This window comes from Rhipicephalus sanguineus, chromosome 4, assembly GCF_013339695.2.
Source record: "Rhipicephalus sanguineus isolate Rsan-2018 chromosome 4, BIME_Rsan_1.4, whole genome shotgun sequence".
Taxonomy (NCBI): domain Eukaryota; kingdom Metazoa; phylum Arthropoda; class Arachnida; order Ixodida; family Ixodidae; genus Rhipicephalus; species Rhipicephalus sanguineus.
Genome location: NC_051179.1, coordinates 167,979,998 through 168,000,504, shown reverse-complemented (window position 1 = coordinate 168,000,504; position 20,507 = coordinate 167,979,998). Strand labels below are relative to the sequence as shown.

Sequence of the window (20,507 nt, the reverse complement as noted above, 5' to 3'; positions counted from 1 at the left end):
CGGACGATTTGCGCTGGAAGCTAAGCAGGGAGGGATGGCGCGCGGTAAATAAGTTACGTCAGCGCGCGTCATGAAAACGCAATCGCTCTGTCCTATTTTTATTTTTGTGCACTGCTGTGGATTATGGTGTTATGTTAGCAAAATGGAGTGGATGAGGTTTACCTGGTTTTGCACTGCTTCCGTGATTGACCCACTTTTGACCAAACCACGATGTCATATGTGATGACGTAATTATGTGACGTAACGAATTTTAACGATCTGTGACATCACGATGACGCCATGCGGTGACTTCATCACATTACGTTGATTGTTTGGGCCATTCGTGTTGACGCCACTGACGCCCAATGTGAATATTCGTGTTTGATCAGGCATTTAAGGCTCTCGTCTCAATATAAACGCTTCTTAAGGTCTCATACTCCGCTTTTATTATTGAAAATTTATGTCAACATTCGCATGAATTCCTGAAGTGCGCTTATTTAGACTTTCTCTCTGAAACACAGTGCACAGACTTCGTGCTCATGGCTTTAGAAGCCAACATTGTGCAGTGGTATGACCGTTGTCTAGCGGCGTTACCGGAAATCACAGTTTGAAATGAGCTGATTGACCACCGCCACTACCACGCATTTTCTACGCATCCGGTCGCGTTCACCGCCGGGCGTACAGGTCGATGCAGGGCAGGTCGTCAGCCGCCACTCCGTTTTCTGACGCCGCGCATACGGCATCGGACGTGGGACGAACTTACTCGGTGTTTTGTCGTTGGCCCACTGCATGTAGCCCGGCCCTAATTGTTAGGCCGAAGCTGTCGCGCTCCTGAATACCGATGTCGGTGCTAAAGCACTTAACCACTCACCGACGTGTGGATCAGTTGATGTGTCCTGCCGTCTATGATAATAACTGATCAGCCTTGAAATAAAAAGCTTAGTTGGACAATGAGTTGGAAAGAGAAGCGCCGCCCATGTTGAACGCTTTTTGCCAGAGAAATGGCCTTCTATTACCAGCGCTAAACAGCCTGACGGCCTGCTAACTAGCCATATGGCAGGCTACGCAGCGCTCTCGCTAGCTCCTTGAGTAGAATAGCCCAACTTTGCTGGCCGCGTTGGCTCTGAGCGAAGGCATATATGACGAGATGACCATTCACCTTGAAATTATAGGGACTATGTTTATAACGCCACTCATGCGATAGCTTTGTTTTGATTAGTGATGTATGCATGCAACATGTATCAATTTTGCATCGTGATTGAGCTCATACCTCTATGTACTATGATCATATCAGCGCAGTAAGCTGTACAACGTAATACCTAGCGGTCCTAGAAATACTGTGTTGTGTTAGGGTGGCTAGTTGAATTAAGTATTTTGTTAATACGCAGCGAAATGTTGATGTACAAAAATTTGAATGTTTTAAGATGTTTTCTTTACACGTTTGCTCCTTAATCTCAAGGAATTTAATGGAAATCGCCAGTTCCTGTAATATAGTTTCCTTCGACATAAGGGCAGTAACAATGAGCAATTCATTAAGAAAAAAACGTTTATTTACACCAGGTATTTTCACCAGCGTCTTTGTACAGGAGACGTACAGTTGTCCCTAAGTTTGCAGGAGCCACTTTGGCATGTTCCACAAAGCCTACAAGTTCCAAGACGCATGAACAGTGATGTCCTCTGAATCATATTTCTGCAGTCGTACTGCGATAAAGAAAACAGAAGAACAAAGCACTGTGATCAGTTGAAAAACAGTGAACACGGTTCTGACAAACAGGCGCAGATGGCTTTTGTTAGCAGTTCTTATTTAAATTATTTGTGTTCGTGTTCTATCTTGATTACAATATAAGCAGCGGAACTCCCGAATCAGAGCTCAGTGAATTCGAGTAGCGTAATGACAGATTATCACTGCTTGCGTGGCAATTGTATGGTCATTTAAAGTTTATTAAGCACTTCTCTATTGTAGAAAACCGTAGAATTGACTACAGGAGCAGTTGCTGCGTTGTCATGACCACAAAAAAGGCGTCAATTTAAATTGGAACACCGAAGCACGCCAGTATAAATACAACCGGTGTCGCCTAAAGTTTTCCTTTCAAAAACGTGATTCGAAATCACGCTACACTTCAGAGGATCAATACGTTACATTGCTCGTGTAACTATTCTCAATGGCACTAGCTTATGTGACATTATCTCGACGAGTTCATAAAAACAGAGATTAAACTGGATGTGAACAATAGCAAGATAAATGTTATTTAAGATGCCTAACGAAGAAATAGCTTTGTGGCATGAGACCCGTGCCAGATGCGTAAGAAAACAAAGAAATACGGAAAAAAATTATGCTAAAGTAATAGACGAGGTACGTCGGTGCAGAGTGACGGCACAATACCACTAAGACCTTATATATACAAGGAAATATAAAGTGTATGTACGGCATATCTTTACAAAAACGTCTAAAGTGTAGAGGATATCGTTAACAGATGCAAGTAGGCAGTAAACTTACCACGCAGTTAAAGCAAATAAGTCGTCCGATATGCTGCATCTTTTCGAAAACATACAACCACAGACAGGCTATGTGCATTTTTATATTTCGGCAGAGATCGTTTACAGATGTATGTAATGATATCATGATAAGTGTACATGCAATAACGACATGCAAATAATGGTGCACATATAAAGAAATTAAAATGTACATACTACGTAAACTACACAAGCAATTTTCCATTACCAGGCTACAGGAATCGGATGGTTGGCAAACCGACCCGCGCACGTTTATAAACCACCCACAAGAAACGGCATGACCGCTGCAGAAGAACGAGATGTGTGCCTCCCTCGCAAAGGTATCCACCGCAATCTTCTTGACAGTTTGCATGGCCAAAACACCAGGCCTACGCGGAACATGCCCATAGTCACAGAGTAAGCTGAACGAGCGGCCTTTTTTGAGCCTGTTGTGAACCTTCTTAGGGCGCCTCGGAAGTACATTTGAGAAGTACTCTGTGCGCCATAATTCATAAATTAAAAAGGAACGGAGTAGGAGGGAGTTTTTGTTTGTTTCGAAGGAAAAGGGCACGGGGATAGAGGTAGGGGGAGCTTGCTACGCACCGTAGTCCTCCGCAACCATGTCTGCTTAACCCAGGATGAACTCCTGGACGTTGGGTTTGAACATGGGCAAAACCACCTCCGCTGCTCCTCATTATCTATTACTTTTACAGAGGGATGGTAGAAAAAAATGCATAGGACATCCCGACATAATATGATTATGCTTTGCCTTAGTTGGAGAGCAATACTTCCATGAAATCGTGGGAGCGGTACACGAGGTGAAGCAGGTTATTAGAGGGAAAGGTGCGGGTCTGCAGTTGTCGCCACAGTACTTCGAGCCTGCGCGGAAACTTCGTTAATACCGGCAGAAAAGTTCAACGGCCGAAGCGGTAGTGACTGCAGATGTCATGAAATGTTAGAAAGCGATCCCACGCACCAAAGAGAGCCGTTGTGGAAACGGAGTTTGGCTCATCTTATGACGGCGCCATGACCTTAAATACTCGGGCGCTCGCATGAGCCGTTATGTTTACGAGAACGGAAATCTGGGCGAGTTTGTAAGAATGCATCACAGAGCAGGTAGCGCAAAAAATAAGTAGACACAAGCCAGGAACATAAACATAAGACAAACACGCGGGCCTTGCCGATATTTTAGCGGCAAGGACCGCGTGCGCGAGAGTCTATGTTACAGCTATATCTTGTTGAAGCAACGGAGTATCCACTATTTGTCTGCAAGGCAATATGTGCATATGAGCTGGACACTATGTCATGCCGTGAGTGATGATGATGAATAGGATTATGCCGCAGCCCTTTGGAATGGGCGGGCATCTTTAAACCTCGGTATGCAGTTCGTTATGCGGTAGACATAATATTGCCGCGAGAGGAAACCAGTCAGTTCGGAGCGAACGGCTGTTTACCTTCGGTCACAGCAGCCACGAACTTCTTCATTTTTCCTCTTTCCCCTCCACTAGATCGTTGTAATATGATGTCTGGTGTGATTATACGCTTTTGTCACACAATATATGCATAGCTGCTAACATTGCTCCTTGCCCTGCATGACCCCATTTTGGGGTCTTTTTCCAAGGAAGTTTTAAGCTCTGGCGAGCCTCTGTGGTAGAATATTGAACTGCTACTGATAATTGTTGGTTGCGATTTCGTTTTGAATCCTGGTGTTTTTTCTCAGTGTGCGTAATTGCCGCACAGACGGTCGGCATCGTCGCTGGAGGCAGCGGCAGCAGCTGCAGCTGCGGCGGGTGAGGTCGCCATGAAAAAAGGCAGCTGTGTGCTCCTGACAGTTTCCGATACAAAGTTCCGGCAGCTGCTGATTATCTCGTGGAAAACTACACAGTAAAAGAAGAAATGGTACCTGAGTATCCTAACTGCGTGAAATCTACGTTATCAAGGTCAGACTTTATTGATCACGTGGGATTTTCGAATTCCCGGTGGTGCCTAATTTGCTGCACCTACTTTGTCGAGTATGTAGCTAGCAATTATTGCCGGCGTATGTCGACACCTAGAGATTTTCTAACAAGTTGTAACGCCGTAGTATCGTGCGCTGACAAACAGGTGGTCGTACACAGTACCAAACCTAAATATTGAAGCTACTATATATCCTAACCAGCACAGTACAGCGTATATATTAACTGTGCCTAACAGCGGTGGCCAGGGCATGTGAAACCGCTTCACTTGTTTTGAGCACCAATTTACGCATGGACGACATGATAGAGTAAGTGTAATATTAACAATGCGTGTAATGTAATAGCAGTCATTTGGACGCTTTCGGTGGGTTTTCGACGTAGCCGTCAACGCCGTCGCGCCGTTTCGTGTATATATAGGTATGTATGTATAAATAAAACCACGAAAGAAAAATGGTTCAGGAGGAAATTTCTCCGTAACACGCAGCCGGAAATTTGACGAGGGTAGTAATGCTGGCTGGTTGGTCTGTCATGCTTCTTGGATGTGGGCGCGAAAAGACAATGATGAAGGGAAGAAAGACACACACTGGTGTTACTGACAACAAAAACGTTTATTTTTAATCACCAAGCCGACTGATGTACCTATTTTTCACACGACGGAGATTCGAACCTGCGACCTTTCTCTCCGCGGTGTCACGTATTTAACCACTCGGCCACATCGTATGCATTCTCTAGCATACTAACGGCGAGCGATTTTGTACACCATTTTCCGGTGGTGGGGCGCACTTATCTGACGTGCCACAGCGTAGCAGAGGCGTGTCCACTATCAACCGCGAGATGGAGCAAAGGGCCAAAGCCGTGTAAAGCCCCTCAAACTTTGTAAAGTAGCGACATACACCTTGAAGAAAGCGCGCCTCCTCACTTTTCTCTCTCCTTCAGCCTCGCGCGGCGTCGCCATTCGCCAACTGGCGTCACGTGGAACCGCGGGCACAGTTCGTTTGTTTAAAGTCGCTCTCGATCGGCATGTTTGCTCCAGGGGTCTGGCGGCGAGATCATGTATCGTGTGTACACGCAGTGGGCTGCTCTGTGCGCGTCGTGTTGCGACAGAAATTTGATTACAAGGGTGGAGTCACTTTTCGTCGCCATAGGTGGGTGCGTTCGGAGGCGAAAACAGATTTACGGAGGGCAAAAACCTCTTCGCGACAGTGTCCTGCAGGCGCGACGAGTTATAAAGAAAGACATATAGAGTTGCGAAGAAAGCCCACCAGGCGCGCTCGGCAGTCTGGTAACATAGCACAGTGAGCCACACTCGCGCACAGGAAGCACAACGGCAGAGAGCGATCGCGCTTCATCACGAGTGATGAAGGTCATGATGCGCTCCGACGTAACTTCTTTCCCCCGTATCATCCCTCCTTTCGTAGCTGCCTGCAACTCCGCTCGTTCTTAACGCATGAAGGAGTTTGGCGGCAACCTATTCCTGAGGAGTAAACTCCGATAATGCGGTCATTCGATCATTATTTGCAAAAGTGGTTCATGACCCCTTAAAGACTGCCATCTAATGCGCTGAATTTAGAGAAGGTGCGGACGTATTCATTAGGAAGCGAGTCAGGTTGTCCGATGACAGGTTTGAAATGCAATTGTTGCTTAAATTTTACAAGTTGTAGTTACTAGAAAGTTCTCTCTGCAATGCTTTAGCGCTGGTTATCAATTCTGTATTTCAATATGAAATTTGCTTATTTCTATTGGCAACTGCGGGTATGCGTCTTTTTGGTTGCTCAAATTTTGAGCGAACGACACTTACCTTGAACATATTCACATAAACACTCGCAATTTCTGCGGCAATCATACAGCCTAAGGGGGAAAAGTGTGTATGTGTTCAAATAATTATTGCCCCGCAAGTAAGCCGTTTAAGCATTCCTTTATGACTGGAGTACTTGAGCATATGTATTGCTTTTAGAAGCACACCGTCAGAACTATTGTGAATTTGTTGATAGTTGAGTGACGTTTTCTTTGCTGAGAGCGTGCATGACGAAATCTGATTTTGTGTTCTAATGGCACTCTGAGAAAAATTGCTGATTTACCAGCTGTCACGTAGTTAGAAGCTATCAAATGTAAATTTATAGGTAACTTCATAGGCCACTATAATATTACTGTGACCTGGCACATTTGGGCAAAGTATTCTCGTTAAATCAGTATTTCAGTTTAAATCGTTGTTTCAGCTATAAGTTTTACGGTAAATATAAATATGAGCTTTATACCATTGTTACTGTAGCTTCCTGCAGCGAAGGAGTACTCATCCACATCCAAACTTCTGACCAAAATGTAGAGAAGAGAAATATCTTCATTTGACCAAAGTCACGGTTGTGACCCCAGCAGCGGGCGAGTGCGAGCCGCCTGCACGGGTCTGAACCCTCATATTTTTCTTGTGTGCACTACCAGCGTCTCTGTAGCAAATGCACCAATGGGCGTGCAATATGCGTATTTCTGTGTCCTACAAAGCGAATTAGCGGAATTTGTGGTTGCCGTCGCTTCCGAGCAACAACTACGTGCGGTTTCCTTGCTTGTTGTAATCGCCCCCGCGAAACGTTGTCGTCAGATTTAAGTTCAAACAGCATTTCATTTTTTAACACGAAAGTGTTTTATGCCGGGGTCCACAAATACTTTAGTGACGTATTTCCGTCACGGAAATGACGTCAAAAATTTGTACGATCACATTGCAAAGAAAAGAAGTGGTGCCAACGGGCCCTAGAAGCTTTAAAACGCGCCTTTTATATCTACCACTCTGCCGGTCGGCGGTGTGGTGTTGCCCTCTGGAAGCGGTAAAGTAAAGTTTTTGTTCATTACTGTGGCCTCCGCGATTACAACATGCAACGCGTTACACGTCCGTCCCATTCGGCGCGTTTTCAATGGAACTTCAATTTTGTCAATGCCTTAATACACCGCGAGGTGACGATCTTAGCCCCAGCGTCGTAAAAGCGTCGGCCTCGCTCATAGCATCACGCTAATCCAAACCAAAAATAGCTCTGCGACGCGCGCCTGCCTCGCCTGGCTGTAACACCGCGTTCCCCGCTCAGGCGCTCGCCCCGAGAAAAATCGCGGCTGGCTACCGGGGCGGCACGACGCGCTTTGCGTTTCCCTCTAGTCTGGCCGTGATGTTCAATCACATTTTAACATGCCGCGGGATGGCGACCAAGTTCTGCGTCCAATATGCTACGCTCTTCTGGCTATCACACCTCGTTCTCCGATTACGCTTGCACCGTTAACTACTACAGCTACCACAAGGGTTTGTTTAATCATTTAACATGGACGTTAGTCGTCGGGATGGAGATGTACCACCAATCATCAAAGTGGGTGCATCCACGTTAAACGATGCTATAGCTGCCAGACATCAATATACGTTGTACAAACTCTCTTATATCAATGTACAGTAAACATTCAGCTACTTCTGTAAGGGCACGCTTTACTTTCGTGTTATTGCGATTCCTATGACGGAGGGATCAACCATCTTTTCTAGTACCATGGGCTTTGCCTCCGGAACACCAGATGTAGGAGGGACCAGGAGCTGAAATCCAGATGCTCTTTAGGATATCAAACCACGTCAATGTGACACCAGTTTTTGTTCTAACGGCAAGAAAGCTTTAATTACTTACTTCCTGCATGGTTTCACGATTCACTATCATAGCAGAAACATTGACGTTGCAGCCTAATTCTACTTACATAACAGGGTGTTGTGTCCGGCAGGCTTGATAACTTGTCACATGTCTGATTGCACCATACCCAGATCTATAAGCGGAATAGTTTAATTGATTAAAGATGGGTGCCACTGGAAACACCCAGGCGTGATACGCAAAATGGATGCTCTCTATACGCTATAATGGAACAACACTTAGCAGGGCTATGGTGCGAGTTGGCTTCTTGGCCGTAGTATCGAAGCGAGTTTCTCCAGCGCTAAATTCGATGAAAGACCAGAAAACGAAGAAACGAGATGAATGCTGTATCAGCGACGACGCACGTTAAAAAGAAAACAGAGGAAACAGAGACGACCGCTAGCTCTGCGACCTCCTTTGTTTCTTCGCTTCCTTGCTTTTCGTCTCGTTTGTTTCGCGCTGGAGAAACTAGTTGAAATACATATTTATGAATTCAATTGTTATGAATAATTGTGTCTTCAAAAAAAGGACGAATGGAATTTTTCCGCGGTTACAGAAATCATAATTTCTAACAGACTATCTTCTAAAATAAACCAACAAATATTTGGTGGCAGTACAACTCATTTTAGTTACAACTCCAGCTTGAAAATGCTGGCCGCGTCTCCTCGCCGTCCATGCGCTTCTTAGCAGGCGTACGTAGCAATGTGACGATACAGAAATAATCTATATTGAGGGTGTTATTCGGGCTACCTGGCACAAGTTGAAAGCCCGAAACAGTGTAACACGAGAAAATAAACACGCAATAGCGCTGAGCTTTAGAAACTCGCCTACAACGACGTCACAATATTTTCCCTCTTTCTAGCGCTCATATTCAGTGTGGAATACGCTGCATGCATACGCCCATCATCCGCGCTGATGCTTCGAGTCACATCCGTCGTGCCGTTGCAGCAGTCCGTGGCAATTCTAGCTACATTCTGGCTGTACACTAAAGATTTTTACACCCTTAATGGTGTAAATGACATTAGAACCCTTTTTCGCATTGCACGTACAACGCGAAAAAGGTGTTAATGTCATTAACACCATTTTTACAACTTTAAGGGTGTAAATAGCTTATTGTGTGCCTTTTGTCAGGCTCAAACCACAACGTCAACATGCTTCGCGCTCAGCCACAATCATGCCGTGATGCTTCAGGCTGTTTACGATATTTATTCAACATGAGCCTCCAGATTCTGAGGGTCGTCGACCACAAAATCAAGACGAATCTTTCGTTACGTATGGCTACTGGGGTTACGGCTACAACATTCGCTAGCCGTGCGCGCCGCCGAAACAATGTTAGCGTTACGCTCGACATTTTGAGAATCGCTTTTGGAAATACTGATTAGAGGTGTGCACGGGCTCCGGGTAGCCCGAAAGCCTGAGCCCAACCCGGCCCGCGGGCCGGGCTCGGGCGGGCCGACGCATTTCCACCTCGGACCCGGGCCGGGCTCTGGCTACTTGGAGTTTTATCGGGCCGGGCTCGGGCCCGGCGCAAAGCCCGACTCAAGCCCGAAATATAGAAAGTGAGCGGGAATTGTTTTCCAGCACGCATACAGCGCCTTTTCCGCGACTGCCCTTTACCGCTTTTCCTTTCCCATTCACTACTTTAAACAAAAGGGGAGCTCTCCGATAATCTCTCTATGGAATCGTCCGCCTGTCCATCTGAAGTTTTAGTCTTCTGGAAAAACAAGCAGCAGAGATATCCCAAGCTTGCCAGGCAGGCAAAAAAGATAGCAATTTCGGCGACGAGTGCAAGCAGCGAACGCAACTTCAGTTCGGCGGGCTACATAAAGCAAAAGCGCCGCACTTCGTTGAAGCCGGAATCGTGGGACTGCTTGCTGTTTTGCACGACAGTTTGTAATCTGTGTAATAGAGACTATTCGTCGTGTGTCGTTTGATCATATTCGATATGCTCAATAAAATGCCAAATTACCGGAAAACGATGTTTTGTTTTCGCAGCGAACCTTTAAAAAGCCGGGCCGGGCCGGGCCGGGCCGGGCCGGGTCCAGGATTGTGTTTTCGTACGTCGGGCCGGGCCGGGCGGGCTCGCAGCCCTTTGCCGTCGGGCTCGGGCGGGCCTTCGACAAAGTCAGCGGGCCCGGGCCGGGCTCGGGCTCGGAAATACGGCCCGTGCACAGCTCTAATACTGATACTATCACTAACACCTAGCTGTAGAAGCATCTGGATACAACTATAAAGCAATAACAAGCTTTAGCGATCGGTACCTGCGGGCCGTACAACGCATTAAGATGACAAGTCCAGTTGACAGGCGTTTGAGAGGTTTTTGTTGTCCCGTCGACTTGCTTACGCCTTCATACCGAAGCGAGTGGTTCTCATATTTCCCTTCCCTGTCCGCTAGGGGCCTTACGAGGAATCAGGCTATCCTATGTCGTGTGTCACCTTGTGTTAATACCTTTCTGGTTTACGTTTCTTATTTGGAAGGCGTTTGTGATGGCCGTATGTCAAAGGTATTTAGCTTATCACTTTTATATTAGGCACTATGCCTGATACCTTACTTATGCATGCTCACTTATGCAAACTTACCTGAGACGTGTTGACTAGGCGACCTTTGACATCACAAGGAACACCTGTGAAAAGACTCGCACCTACAAAATAATGTGCACCGAAATAAATGAAGGAGACAAAAAGAAATAGAAGAAATATTGCCATTGCTTTTGCCTTGCTAGGAATGCTTTCCCTTTTACTGAAGGTCTTGTTCGAGCGTTCTACAGAATCACGAATAGGCGAGTGGTTTTGCATAGTCACCATGCAATCAAATGAAATAAAGCGTTTTTTTCAGCAACCTTGCGCGCGTGTGCGGCAAAATATGCTGAGACGCCTCATAACAGCCCGTAATAATTGTGAAACTTGCCTCATAACTGCGGGTTTCAGAACCATTATTACGTAATATGGGCTTTCTACTAGTACGAAATTTATGTCATAAGGATCCACAAGCACGCTGGAGCACGTCCGAATAAATATCCGCAACCCAGCAATCAAGAAAGGCATCCTCGACATTCTCGAGTTGTTTGCATGGCATACAGTCGGCTGTCCAAGGAATGAAGAGGCCTTATTCCTGAAGCCATGTTTCTACCGGAAGCGTATTCGTATGTAATCTGAATAAGAAGCTCCTGGCAGTAGGCGCTACTGGCATTTTCTCAGCGCTTTTTAAAACTGCCTATCCTGGGTATCCACGATATGAAAAATGATACATTGTGTTGGGGAAGAGCATTTTGATTAGATCTTGATAAAGTCTCTTTTCGTAACAACACACAGGTACTTAGGAATTCTTACATTCAACAATCGATTGAGAGTAAGACCTTCCGCAAGAATCCGGTTAGCGTGCCCTCGATATCATTACATGAAGAAACTATAAACTATGGAAATAATTTGCGTAACAGAATCAATTTGCGTAACATAGTTTTTATACCCAGGCGTATAAAAGTATCATTGACATTCAGGAGGAGCATAAATCTAGGCACAATCTACCGCACAAATAAGTGAACAAGAACCAAGCCTCCGTATTTAACCATAAGGAGCAGGTTAGTTCCACTGCTTTTTTTTCCCAAGACGAAGCCCAAACAAAACAGCGAAGGCACAGTAGATATACTAAGTACTAGAACATGAGGCACATATGATACTCATAACATAATGCATACGCGGCGTAGAAATGGATTACAGATCTTGTTTCTTATGGTGCCATTTTTTTCTGTGCTGGAGTATTTCAACATAGACGGTTTAATAGCTGATGGTGTAAAAATGGCATATGCAAAATTCTTTACTTGGACAATCGTGAATGGGAAGCTCAAGGATAAAGTTTATGTGGTTTCTTCAATGCGCGAAAAGGGTGCCCATTTTCGCCTCTTCTATTTGCTGCCCCTGTTGAGCCCATTTATTTGACTAATTACATAACTAAAATATATGAGTTTATAGCTTACCTGCAATTCCGGTCTAAATACTCGATTATGCAGATTGCATAGCAGTTTTTTATTCAAAAGAAAAAGAGCATCACTGAGGCAACAGCTCTCATTGAAAAGTTCTGCTCATACACGAGATGTAAAATAAATTGCAGAAGTGTTATAGGTTTTGGCATGGCGATTGGGATACCACTGCGAATTTTTTTTCGCACTTGCGTATGTCGTCTATAGCAACACAGTATCTGAGTGTGCCTCAAGACAAATATCAAAACGCTGACGAATATTGCACTGAGTTTAAGTTTAATGAAAACCGAGCAGGAGAGAGAAGAAAGGCAGGCATGTGAGCCGTTGTAGCATAACCAGTAGGCTACCCTGCACAGGGGAAAGGGATGGGAGAGGTTAAAAGAAGAGTAAGGAAAGAGAGAAATATAGGGGAGCGCACGAACACACACACACGCATGCGCGTGTCTTTGCGTGTACATACACACATTCAAAATCGAAAAATTTCGGGGGGTTTGAACCCACCAAACCCTCCCTGGGCTACGCCCCTGACGCACGTCAGCAGCGTCAGACCTTGAAAGGGGTGCAGCCTCTTCCTTGTCGCCTTCCAAAGCTGACCGAATAGCATTGTCGGCATGTTCGTTGCCTACACTATGAGAAAAAGAGTGAAGAGAGGGTTACGACACCCTGAATATCTTCGGTTATACATCTGACCCCTTTGGAAGGTGGCTCCAGGAAATGAGAGTAAATATTTGTGCAAGAGTTAATCGAATTTCATGCATCGCGTGCCTATGGACCTCCTTATTGAAGACGCTTCCCTGTACGCAATATATATCACGTGGCTCGTGTTCGGCGCCATTTGTATAAGCTGTGTGTGTGCTATGGCGCCGCCGCTCGCTGCCATCGGCGTGAAGGCGCCTCCTCTATCAGTCTCCCCTGCCGCTAGGAGCGTGCTTGCAGAACTTGGATTGGGTTGATTTATGCAGTGTGTTTTGCAGCATATGACACTACGCACATCACAGTCATACATTGTACTTGGCTAGAGTCACACAAACTAGGTCTACCTCAACTGCTTAATTGGAAATCACAGACCATCTTTCCGCGCCTCCTATTTTGCTGTGCTAGAAAATATGTGTTCGTTATGATGATGACTTTTAATAAAATAATGTTCGAATTGAACTATTTTTTTGCAGTCATTGGGCGCAACGGCAAGTATTATTCGACTTGTTTTATATCAATACTTCACTATTTCCAACAGTTGTGGCGCAACACTAGAGCATATGTCAATTAGTTAACTTGAAATAGTTTTAGAGTCGATTGACACTTCAGTGTGTGGCATTTGGCCTACTAGGAGAGTTACCGGCAATTATCGTCGGACTCCCTCGGCAGCGGTTATGTGATCCTTCAGATAAGAGTCCTTTCACTCTTCCTAATAGAGTCAAGGTCCACTCCTAGAGGCCACCGACTCGCAGCCACCAAGAGAGTTCACTTATCTCTTCAAAGAGAGTCGTATAAGTGGCGAGTCAGCACTCACCGAAAAGAGTCACACATACTCTTTTTAAATGCGAACCATTTATTAGCGAACCTCAGGCACTTTAGGCGTTTCTATCTATCTATCTATCTATCTATCTATCTATCTATCTATCTATCTATCTATCTATCTATCTATCTATCTATCTATCTATCTATCTATCTATCTATCTATCTATCTATCTATCTATCTATCTATCTATCTATCTATCTATCTATCTATCTATCTATCTATCTATCTATCTATCTATCTATCTATCTAGCCGCCTACTTCTGGGCGCTCTCCCGGTCGTCTCCATAAGTCGTCTCCATACCAAAATTTACATAGCAGAGGATGAGTGTATGACGAAGACGATTCACTGGTGATGACAGGGATAACGCAAAATACATGTCGCGTACCTCATGAAACCCTTTTCCTCAGTCACTTGTGGCACATGCCCGCATACCAGACTTGAACATGTTATTGGGGGTATGTGCTACAGGTAAAGAAATTGGCAGCGTATCTGCGTGCTTTGCTGCAAATGTGGTCTAAAGACGATAGAAGAGGCGCTGCTTGAAATATGGACGTCATCTGGCAATAAGTCGGGAAAAATGAGTGCTGTGTTGCGGGCTGGTAGTCCCGGCGCAGCAGCAGGCGAAGACCGGCGGTGACCAACGCGAACGGCGGGTACACCAGCGAGCCCGAACGCGCGGTTTGGCGCGAAGCGCCAAAGCAGAAGAAACGTCCGCACACAACGAGTACTCTCCACACACTCTTTTATTTACACGTCGCATGGGTAAAGCAGGAATGCCAGAGCGGCGCCCCATGGCATTCGTACAGTGCAATACTGAACCGAAACCGAAACACAACAATGAGCTCGTGCAGAGGGCACGGAGGAAAGCAAGTTTCAGCGCAGTCTCATTTTCAGCGCAGCTTAAGAAACTAGGGTCTCTAGAATTAGGTATCTATGTATTTTATATTAAAGGAACACACCACCTTATACTTACCTAGTGATGTTGCGCCTCAGATATGCGTAATGTTTGCTTTTTCATCAACAATGTACACAAGTATGAACCTAGTCAGCCGTTCAAGATGGCTGGCCCTTGGGCAAGTGGTTAAACTTTGGCCGGCTGGCTGAATCGAGTGACGTGCCGACAAACAGAAAGACAGACAGAAAGACAGACCAAAATTTTTGCGTTTAAGTTCCCCAAGAAAGACTATCGTCTTTAAAAATCGGCAGATCCCACGTACCGTGGTAATCGATGTTAGGCGAAGCATGCGCGGCACGGTGACTGTGGCATAATTTTGCACACTGAGCGAAACGTTACGGAGTGACGCTAGAGAAATGTGGCAGTGGTATACACACACTCATATGCTGAAGAGTCACATATGTATTATATAATGAGTTTTTTACAGTTGCGTAACGAAGCAAACAGCAACATGTGTGTTAAGAACACCAGGCGCGGCAAGCTATCTGTAGTGCTTATATTCTTCAATAGTGGATAGCGCGAATCCGAACAGCACAAAGGAGAAACACAGATGCACAAAACCGGCGTTACTCGCAGCTAAGATTCATTCAGGAAGGTGTTATACGCACTACATATCAGCTCACAGCTTCTGGTGTTGGTAACGACTATGTTGCTGTTGGCATCGTCAAGCAACTGTGAATAACTGGTTATATAACATGTGGTGTCATGCGAAGCCAGTGTGACGTCACGCTGATAGCGCCGGTGCTTCATGGCTATATAAGCGCTGTGAACCGGGCGCTCAGTGTTCTTTTGTGCTCAGTATTCATGTAGTAATAAACCATCTTACTGTTCTCGTTCACGGCCACTCTGGCTCTGCTCGTCCCTCGAGGCTACAACAGACTGGCGACGAAGATGAGATCCGAATTCCACTGGGCTACAAGACACCATTAGCGGCGGTTCCGAAGCGCTGCGAAGATACAGGCAGGATGGCGACGTTGGGAAAGTTCGATCAGTTCATCGAGGACGGTGACGAAGATTTTCAGTCCTACGTGGAGCGGTTCGACCACTTCCTGAAGGCCTCCCAGGTGAGCGACGACCTGAAGGTGTCAGTGTTCATAATGGCAATAGGAAAGAAGGCCTATAAAACTCTGAAAACGTTGCTGGAGCCAGAAAAGCCAGAAAACAAGACGTACGCACAGTTAGTACAGACACTGAAAGAGCAGTACGTTCCCAAAACTTCCGTGATTGCCGAGCGTTTCAAATTCAATCGTTGTTTCCAACAAGATGGGCAAGCGGTGACAGCCTTCGCTGTAGAGCTGAAGCGGTTGGTGACATTCTGTGATTTCGGAACGTTTCTGGACGACGCTCTGCGCGACCGGTTTGTGGCAGGACTTTGTGACAAAGAAACACAAGCAGAGCTGCTAAAGACAAGCAAGCTGGCTTTTAAAGAGGCCTGCGATATCGCTAGGAGTATCGAGTAGGCCCGGAAAGAAAGCTAGGATTTTCAGCCCAAGTCGGCGCAAGGAATGATCAGCGCCCTTAACCGCAAAACAGATAGCGGGAAACGCCCACCATGCTGGAGAGAAGAAACTTCGGGGATGCCTGCTGGCACCAGGGGGGCGGAACCACTGCACTGTTTCCGATGCGGCTCAGAGCATGAAGCATCTATCTGCAAATTTCGCAAGTACCGTTGTCGGGTGTGTAAACGGGTTGGACACTTAGCGAAGATGTGTAGGGACAGAGGTAGAGACGCTGCGAACGTGATAGACGAGGAAAGTGACGCGGGTGAACATGTGCTGCACAATATCTATTCCTGTGAGGGGCGCACCAGACTCTACGAAATTTGCCTGAAGCTAGATCAGAAAAGTGTGCGCATGCAGATTGACACAGGGGCGTCTGTGTCAATTGTACCAGAGTCACTGTGCAAGAAATACTGGCCCAGCCTACCTTTAGAGCCATGCAGTCTTAAGCTAAAAACCTACGGAGGCACTCCGCTGACGGTAAAAGGGAAGCTAAACGTTTCCGTAGAGCACAATGGTCAGCACAAGCAACTTCCGCTAATTGTCGTGAAAACAAACGAGAGTACTAACACTATGCTGTTGGGGCCAGACTGGCTGTCAGCACTGAAGTTAGACTGGGCTAGTGTGCATGGGGTTTGCTTGGACAAAGTGGCGTTGTTGCTTGAAAATATGCTAAGATTTTTGAGCCTACCTTGGGTCTAATTAAGAACAGGGCCCTTAAGTTAGTGCTTAAAGAGAATAGCACACCCGTTTTTTGTAAAGCGCGGTCGGTACCTTTTGCAGTTAAAGAAGCAGTGTCTTCGGAACTGCAGAACCTCGTGAAAACCGGAGTGTTAGTACCTGTTCAGCAGAGTGAATGGGCGACGCCACTAGTAGTGGTGCCTAAACCAAACAACCAGGTCAGGGTGTGTGGGGATTTCAAGGTGACACTAAACCCATGCCTAAGAACTGATCATTACCCCCTTCCCGTGATTGAGGATCTGTTTGTAAAGCTGGGCGGTTGCAAATATTTCACGGTGTTGGATATGTCCACTGCATACCAGCAGCTGGAATCGCATCCCCAAGCGCAGTCGCTAGTCGTGATCAACACGCATTTGGGTTTATTCAAGTATACGCGCTTACCCTATGGCATAACGAGTGCACCTTCGATTTTCCAGGCAGTTATGGATGAGGAGTTGAAAGGACTTGATCGGGTAGCGTGCTATCTAGACGACGTGCTGATAGCAGGAGCTACCTTTGAGGAATGTTTCCATAAAGTGGAAATTGTGCTGTCCCGGTTTCTAGAAAGAGGCATTGGACTGAAAAAAAGAGAAATGTAAGTTCTTTCAAACTTCTGTCTTGTATTTGGGGCACGTTCTGGACGAAAAGGGCATACGCCCGTCAGAGGAAAAAGTCAAAGCTATAACGGATGCTCCTGCACCTGCGAATGAGGCACAGTTAAGAGCTTATTTAGGGTTGACAAACTATTATGCAAAGTTCGTTCCCCACGTGGCCACGAGACTTAGACCACTGTATGACGTGTTGAACCAAGAAAAAGGCTTCGAGTGGTCCCGTGAGGCAGAGCAAGTGTTCCAGCAAAGTAAAACGTGGTTGACGGAAGGAAACGTTTTGACATACTACGACCCAACGAAAGAGATAGGGCTGGTGTGTGACGCATCCATGTATGGCGTGAGCGCCATTCTGTTTCATAAGATCGATAAGGTGGAAAAACCTATTGCTTATGCGTCTAGGGCACTGAGCAAAGCAGAGAAAGGTTATGCTCACATTGAAAAAGAGGCTCTCGCCGTGGTCTTTGGGCTGAAGAAGTTCCACAAATACCTATTTGGGCGTAGTTTTGTCATTTATTCGGACCACCAGCCATTAGCCAGCCTTCTGGGGCACGGCAGACCAGTTCCAGTAATGTCTGCAGCGCGCATGCAACGATGGGCTTTGTTACTGGCGGCGTACAATTACAGATGGGTGTACCGTAAAGGCAGCAACATCGGAAACGCTGACGCGCTTTCGCGGTTGCCGTTGGCGAATGAGCGAGATGTCTCAGATTACGTACAATTTTTCTCTGTGGTCAATGAACTTCCACTGTCTGCTGACATAATCAGCAAGAAAACTAGTACTGATAGGGTGCTATCGAAAGTGTTGTGGTACACGAGAAATGGCTGGCCTGCGCATGTCACTGATAGTGAATTGGAACCGTACTTTGTTCGCCGGTATGAACTATCGGTAGATCAGCAGTGTGTTACGTGGGGAAATCGGGTAATTGTTCCGCACTGTTTGCGTAACCAAGTATTGGCACTTTGTCATGAAGGTCACCCCGGAGTTACGCGCATGAAAATGCTCGCGCGCAGCTATGTCTGGTGGCCTCAGTTAACCCAAGATATTGAAAATGTTGTTAAAAGTTGCTGTACTTGTCAGTTGACGCAGAACGCTTCACCTAAGGCCCCACTACAAACTTGGGGTTGGCCGAGCCGCAGATGGCAGCGAATCCACCTGGATTTTGCATTCGCAGACAACAAGTGGCTCCTCGTGCTGGTGGATGCCCACTCCAAGTGGGTGGAGATGTTTGTGATGAATTCAACAACGACCGAGAAGACCGTCGAGAGGCTGCGTGGGGTGTTCGCATCGTATGGCCTTCCAGAGGAGGTTGTTACGGACAACGGGCCTCAGTTCACGGCAAAGAGTTTCACAGAGTTCCTGCTTAAGAACGGAGTGCGGCACACCAGAACACCTCCCTACCACCCCGCATCCAATGGAAGCGCCGAGAGATGCGTCCAGACGGTGAAACGGGATCTTACGCGACAGCTTCTCGACGAAAGGTCATCGGGCCAGAGTAAGACCCTACAGCACCGCATGGATCTCTTTCTGTTCAGGTACCGGAACACACCGACCACAACCACGGGGCAGACACCAGCAGAACTGTTTTTGTCGTGGTCGCCCCGCACTCGCCTGACTATGCTACAGCCAGACCTGAAGAGACGGATGGAAGAACGGTTCTCCAAAGTAAAGGCCCAAGTTGACGAAAGAAGAGGGTCGGAAAGAGCTTACAAAGAGGGGGAAAGCGTTCTGGTCCAAGGCCTTCGTCCAGGTGATCCCAAGTGGCTGATAGGTGTCATCGAAAGAAGGTGCAGTGCCGTTACGTACCTTGTGCGCGTAGGATCCGAAAACAGGTTCACGCATGTAGACAATTTACGTCCGCGCTACTTTGAGAGTGTCGAAGAAGGCCCCAGTGAGCGTCCCTGTTTCGTGCCCAGCTCAATTCCAGACCCTGGGTCCAAAGCCCCTCCTACGAGCCCCCGTCCCCTTCCGGTTCGTGAGCCTCCTAGGTCTGCTACCGCACCGCCGGAGCCACCCGGAGACTCAGCTCCCTCGGAACAACCAAATGCAAGTCCACATCAAGGCTCTGCCCCGGCAGCGTCCCCTCTGCGAATACCTGCGTCTCCTCTGGGTGCTCAGACTCTTCGACGCAGTGCTCGTACAAGAAAACCTCCCGATTGGTATAGGCCATAAACATTGTAGGAAGGAGTGTGGTGTCATGCGAAGCCAGTGTGACGTCACGCTGATAGCGCCGGTGCTTCATTGCTATATAAGCGCTGTGAACCGGGCGCTCAGTGTTCTTTTGTGCTCAGTATTCATGTAGTAATAAACCATCTTACTGTTCTTGTTCACGGCCACTCTGGCTCTGCTCGTCCCTCGATAACACATGTGCGACTTTTCCAAATATGTGTGTGCGTATACCATTTGTACATTTCTCTACCGTAATTCCGCTAGTGACGTATGAATCAGATGTCCGATCTCGAATATCAGTTCGTACGGTCTATGCCTCAGGGCTGATAAAAGAGATTGTAGGCCTGTCTTGTAGTCGCTAAAAGTCGACCATCACTGCAGTTGTTCGCGATCGACATCAAGTGCTGCGCGAAGTCCTGTTGGATGGTCTGTCTCAAAGCTAGTGGTTACACCTCGCGCACGGACAACCACTGCTACGGACGAACACCGCGTAGTAGTTGAGCCGTCGGTGTAGATTGTACTATGTGTCCAGCGTACTTCTCGTGTGGTGGAAGCAGAGGTAGCTGCTTCAGGACGGGCGATAACTACTCAGATTGTTTTTTTCTGATTCCTGGTACATTGAGTTGCACTGCAGGACAAATCAAACGCCAAAGTGGATTCAGTGGTTTGGATGCGGGGCTTAAGCCTGACGGAAGGTTGGCGGAATAGCTCGAGATAGTTGCGCTGTATGATGCTTGCGGTCTTTTTGAAGGTAGTGGCAATGAGTTCGAGCAAAATATCTGAAGTGAGCTCTCAAGTCTTCCGCAGCAATGTGCGTTTCTATCGGTTGGTCCCTGTTGATGGCAACAGTCGCCTTTGTTGACGCATATTTTGGCCGACCAAGGCAAACTCTGAGTGCCTGAGCTTGTGCAGCCTGAAGAGCGCGAACATTTCTCTTGCAAATGTAGGTTAGTACAAGCAGGCTATATCTCAGAAAGCCGAGAAACA

At 46.7% G+C, this 20,507-nt stretch overlaps 2 protein-coding genes across 2 annotated transcripts; both read left to right on the top strand.

The window, feature by feature from the left end:
- The first annotated feature begins 15,431 nt into the window (after window positions 1-15,431).
- LOC119391822 (uncharacterized) lies at window positions 15,432-16,724 on the top strand. Its single transcript, XM_037659471.2, is given in 1 exon segment — window positions 15,432-16,724. A coding segment is annotated over 1 exon segment (1,236 nt). The 5' UTR covers window positions 15,432-15,488.
- A 1,446-nt stretch (window positions 16,725-18,170) lies between these two features.
- Window positions 18,171-19,523, top strand: LOC125758349 (uncharacterized protein K02A2.6-like). Its single transcript, XM_049415414.1, has one exon. It carries the CDS (start codon window positions 18,345-18,347, stop codon window positions 19,521-19,523), a length of 1,179 nt encoding a protein of 392 aa, XP_049271371.1. The 5' UTR covers window positions 18,171-18,344.
- The last annotated feature ends 984 nt before the right edge of the window (window positions 19,524-20,507 follow it).

Coding starts and splice junctions, on each gene's coding strand:
- LOC125758349 (XM_049415414.1), top strand. CDS start 18,345: ATGAAAATGCTCGCGCGCAGCTATGTCTGGTGGCCTCAGTTAACCCAA.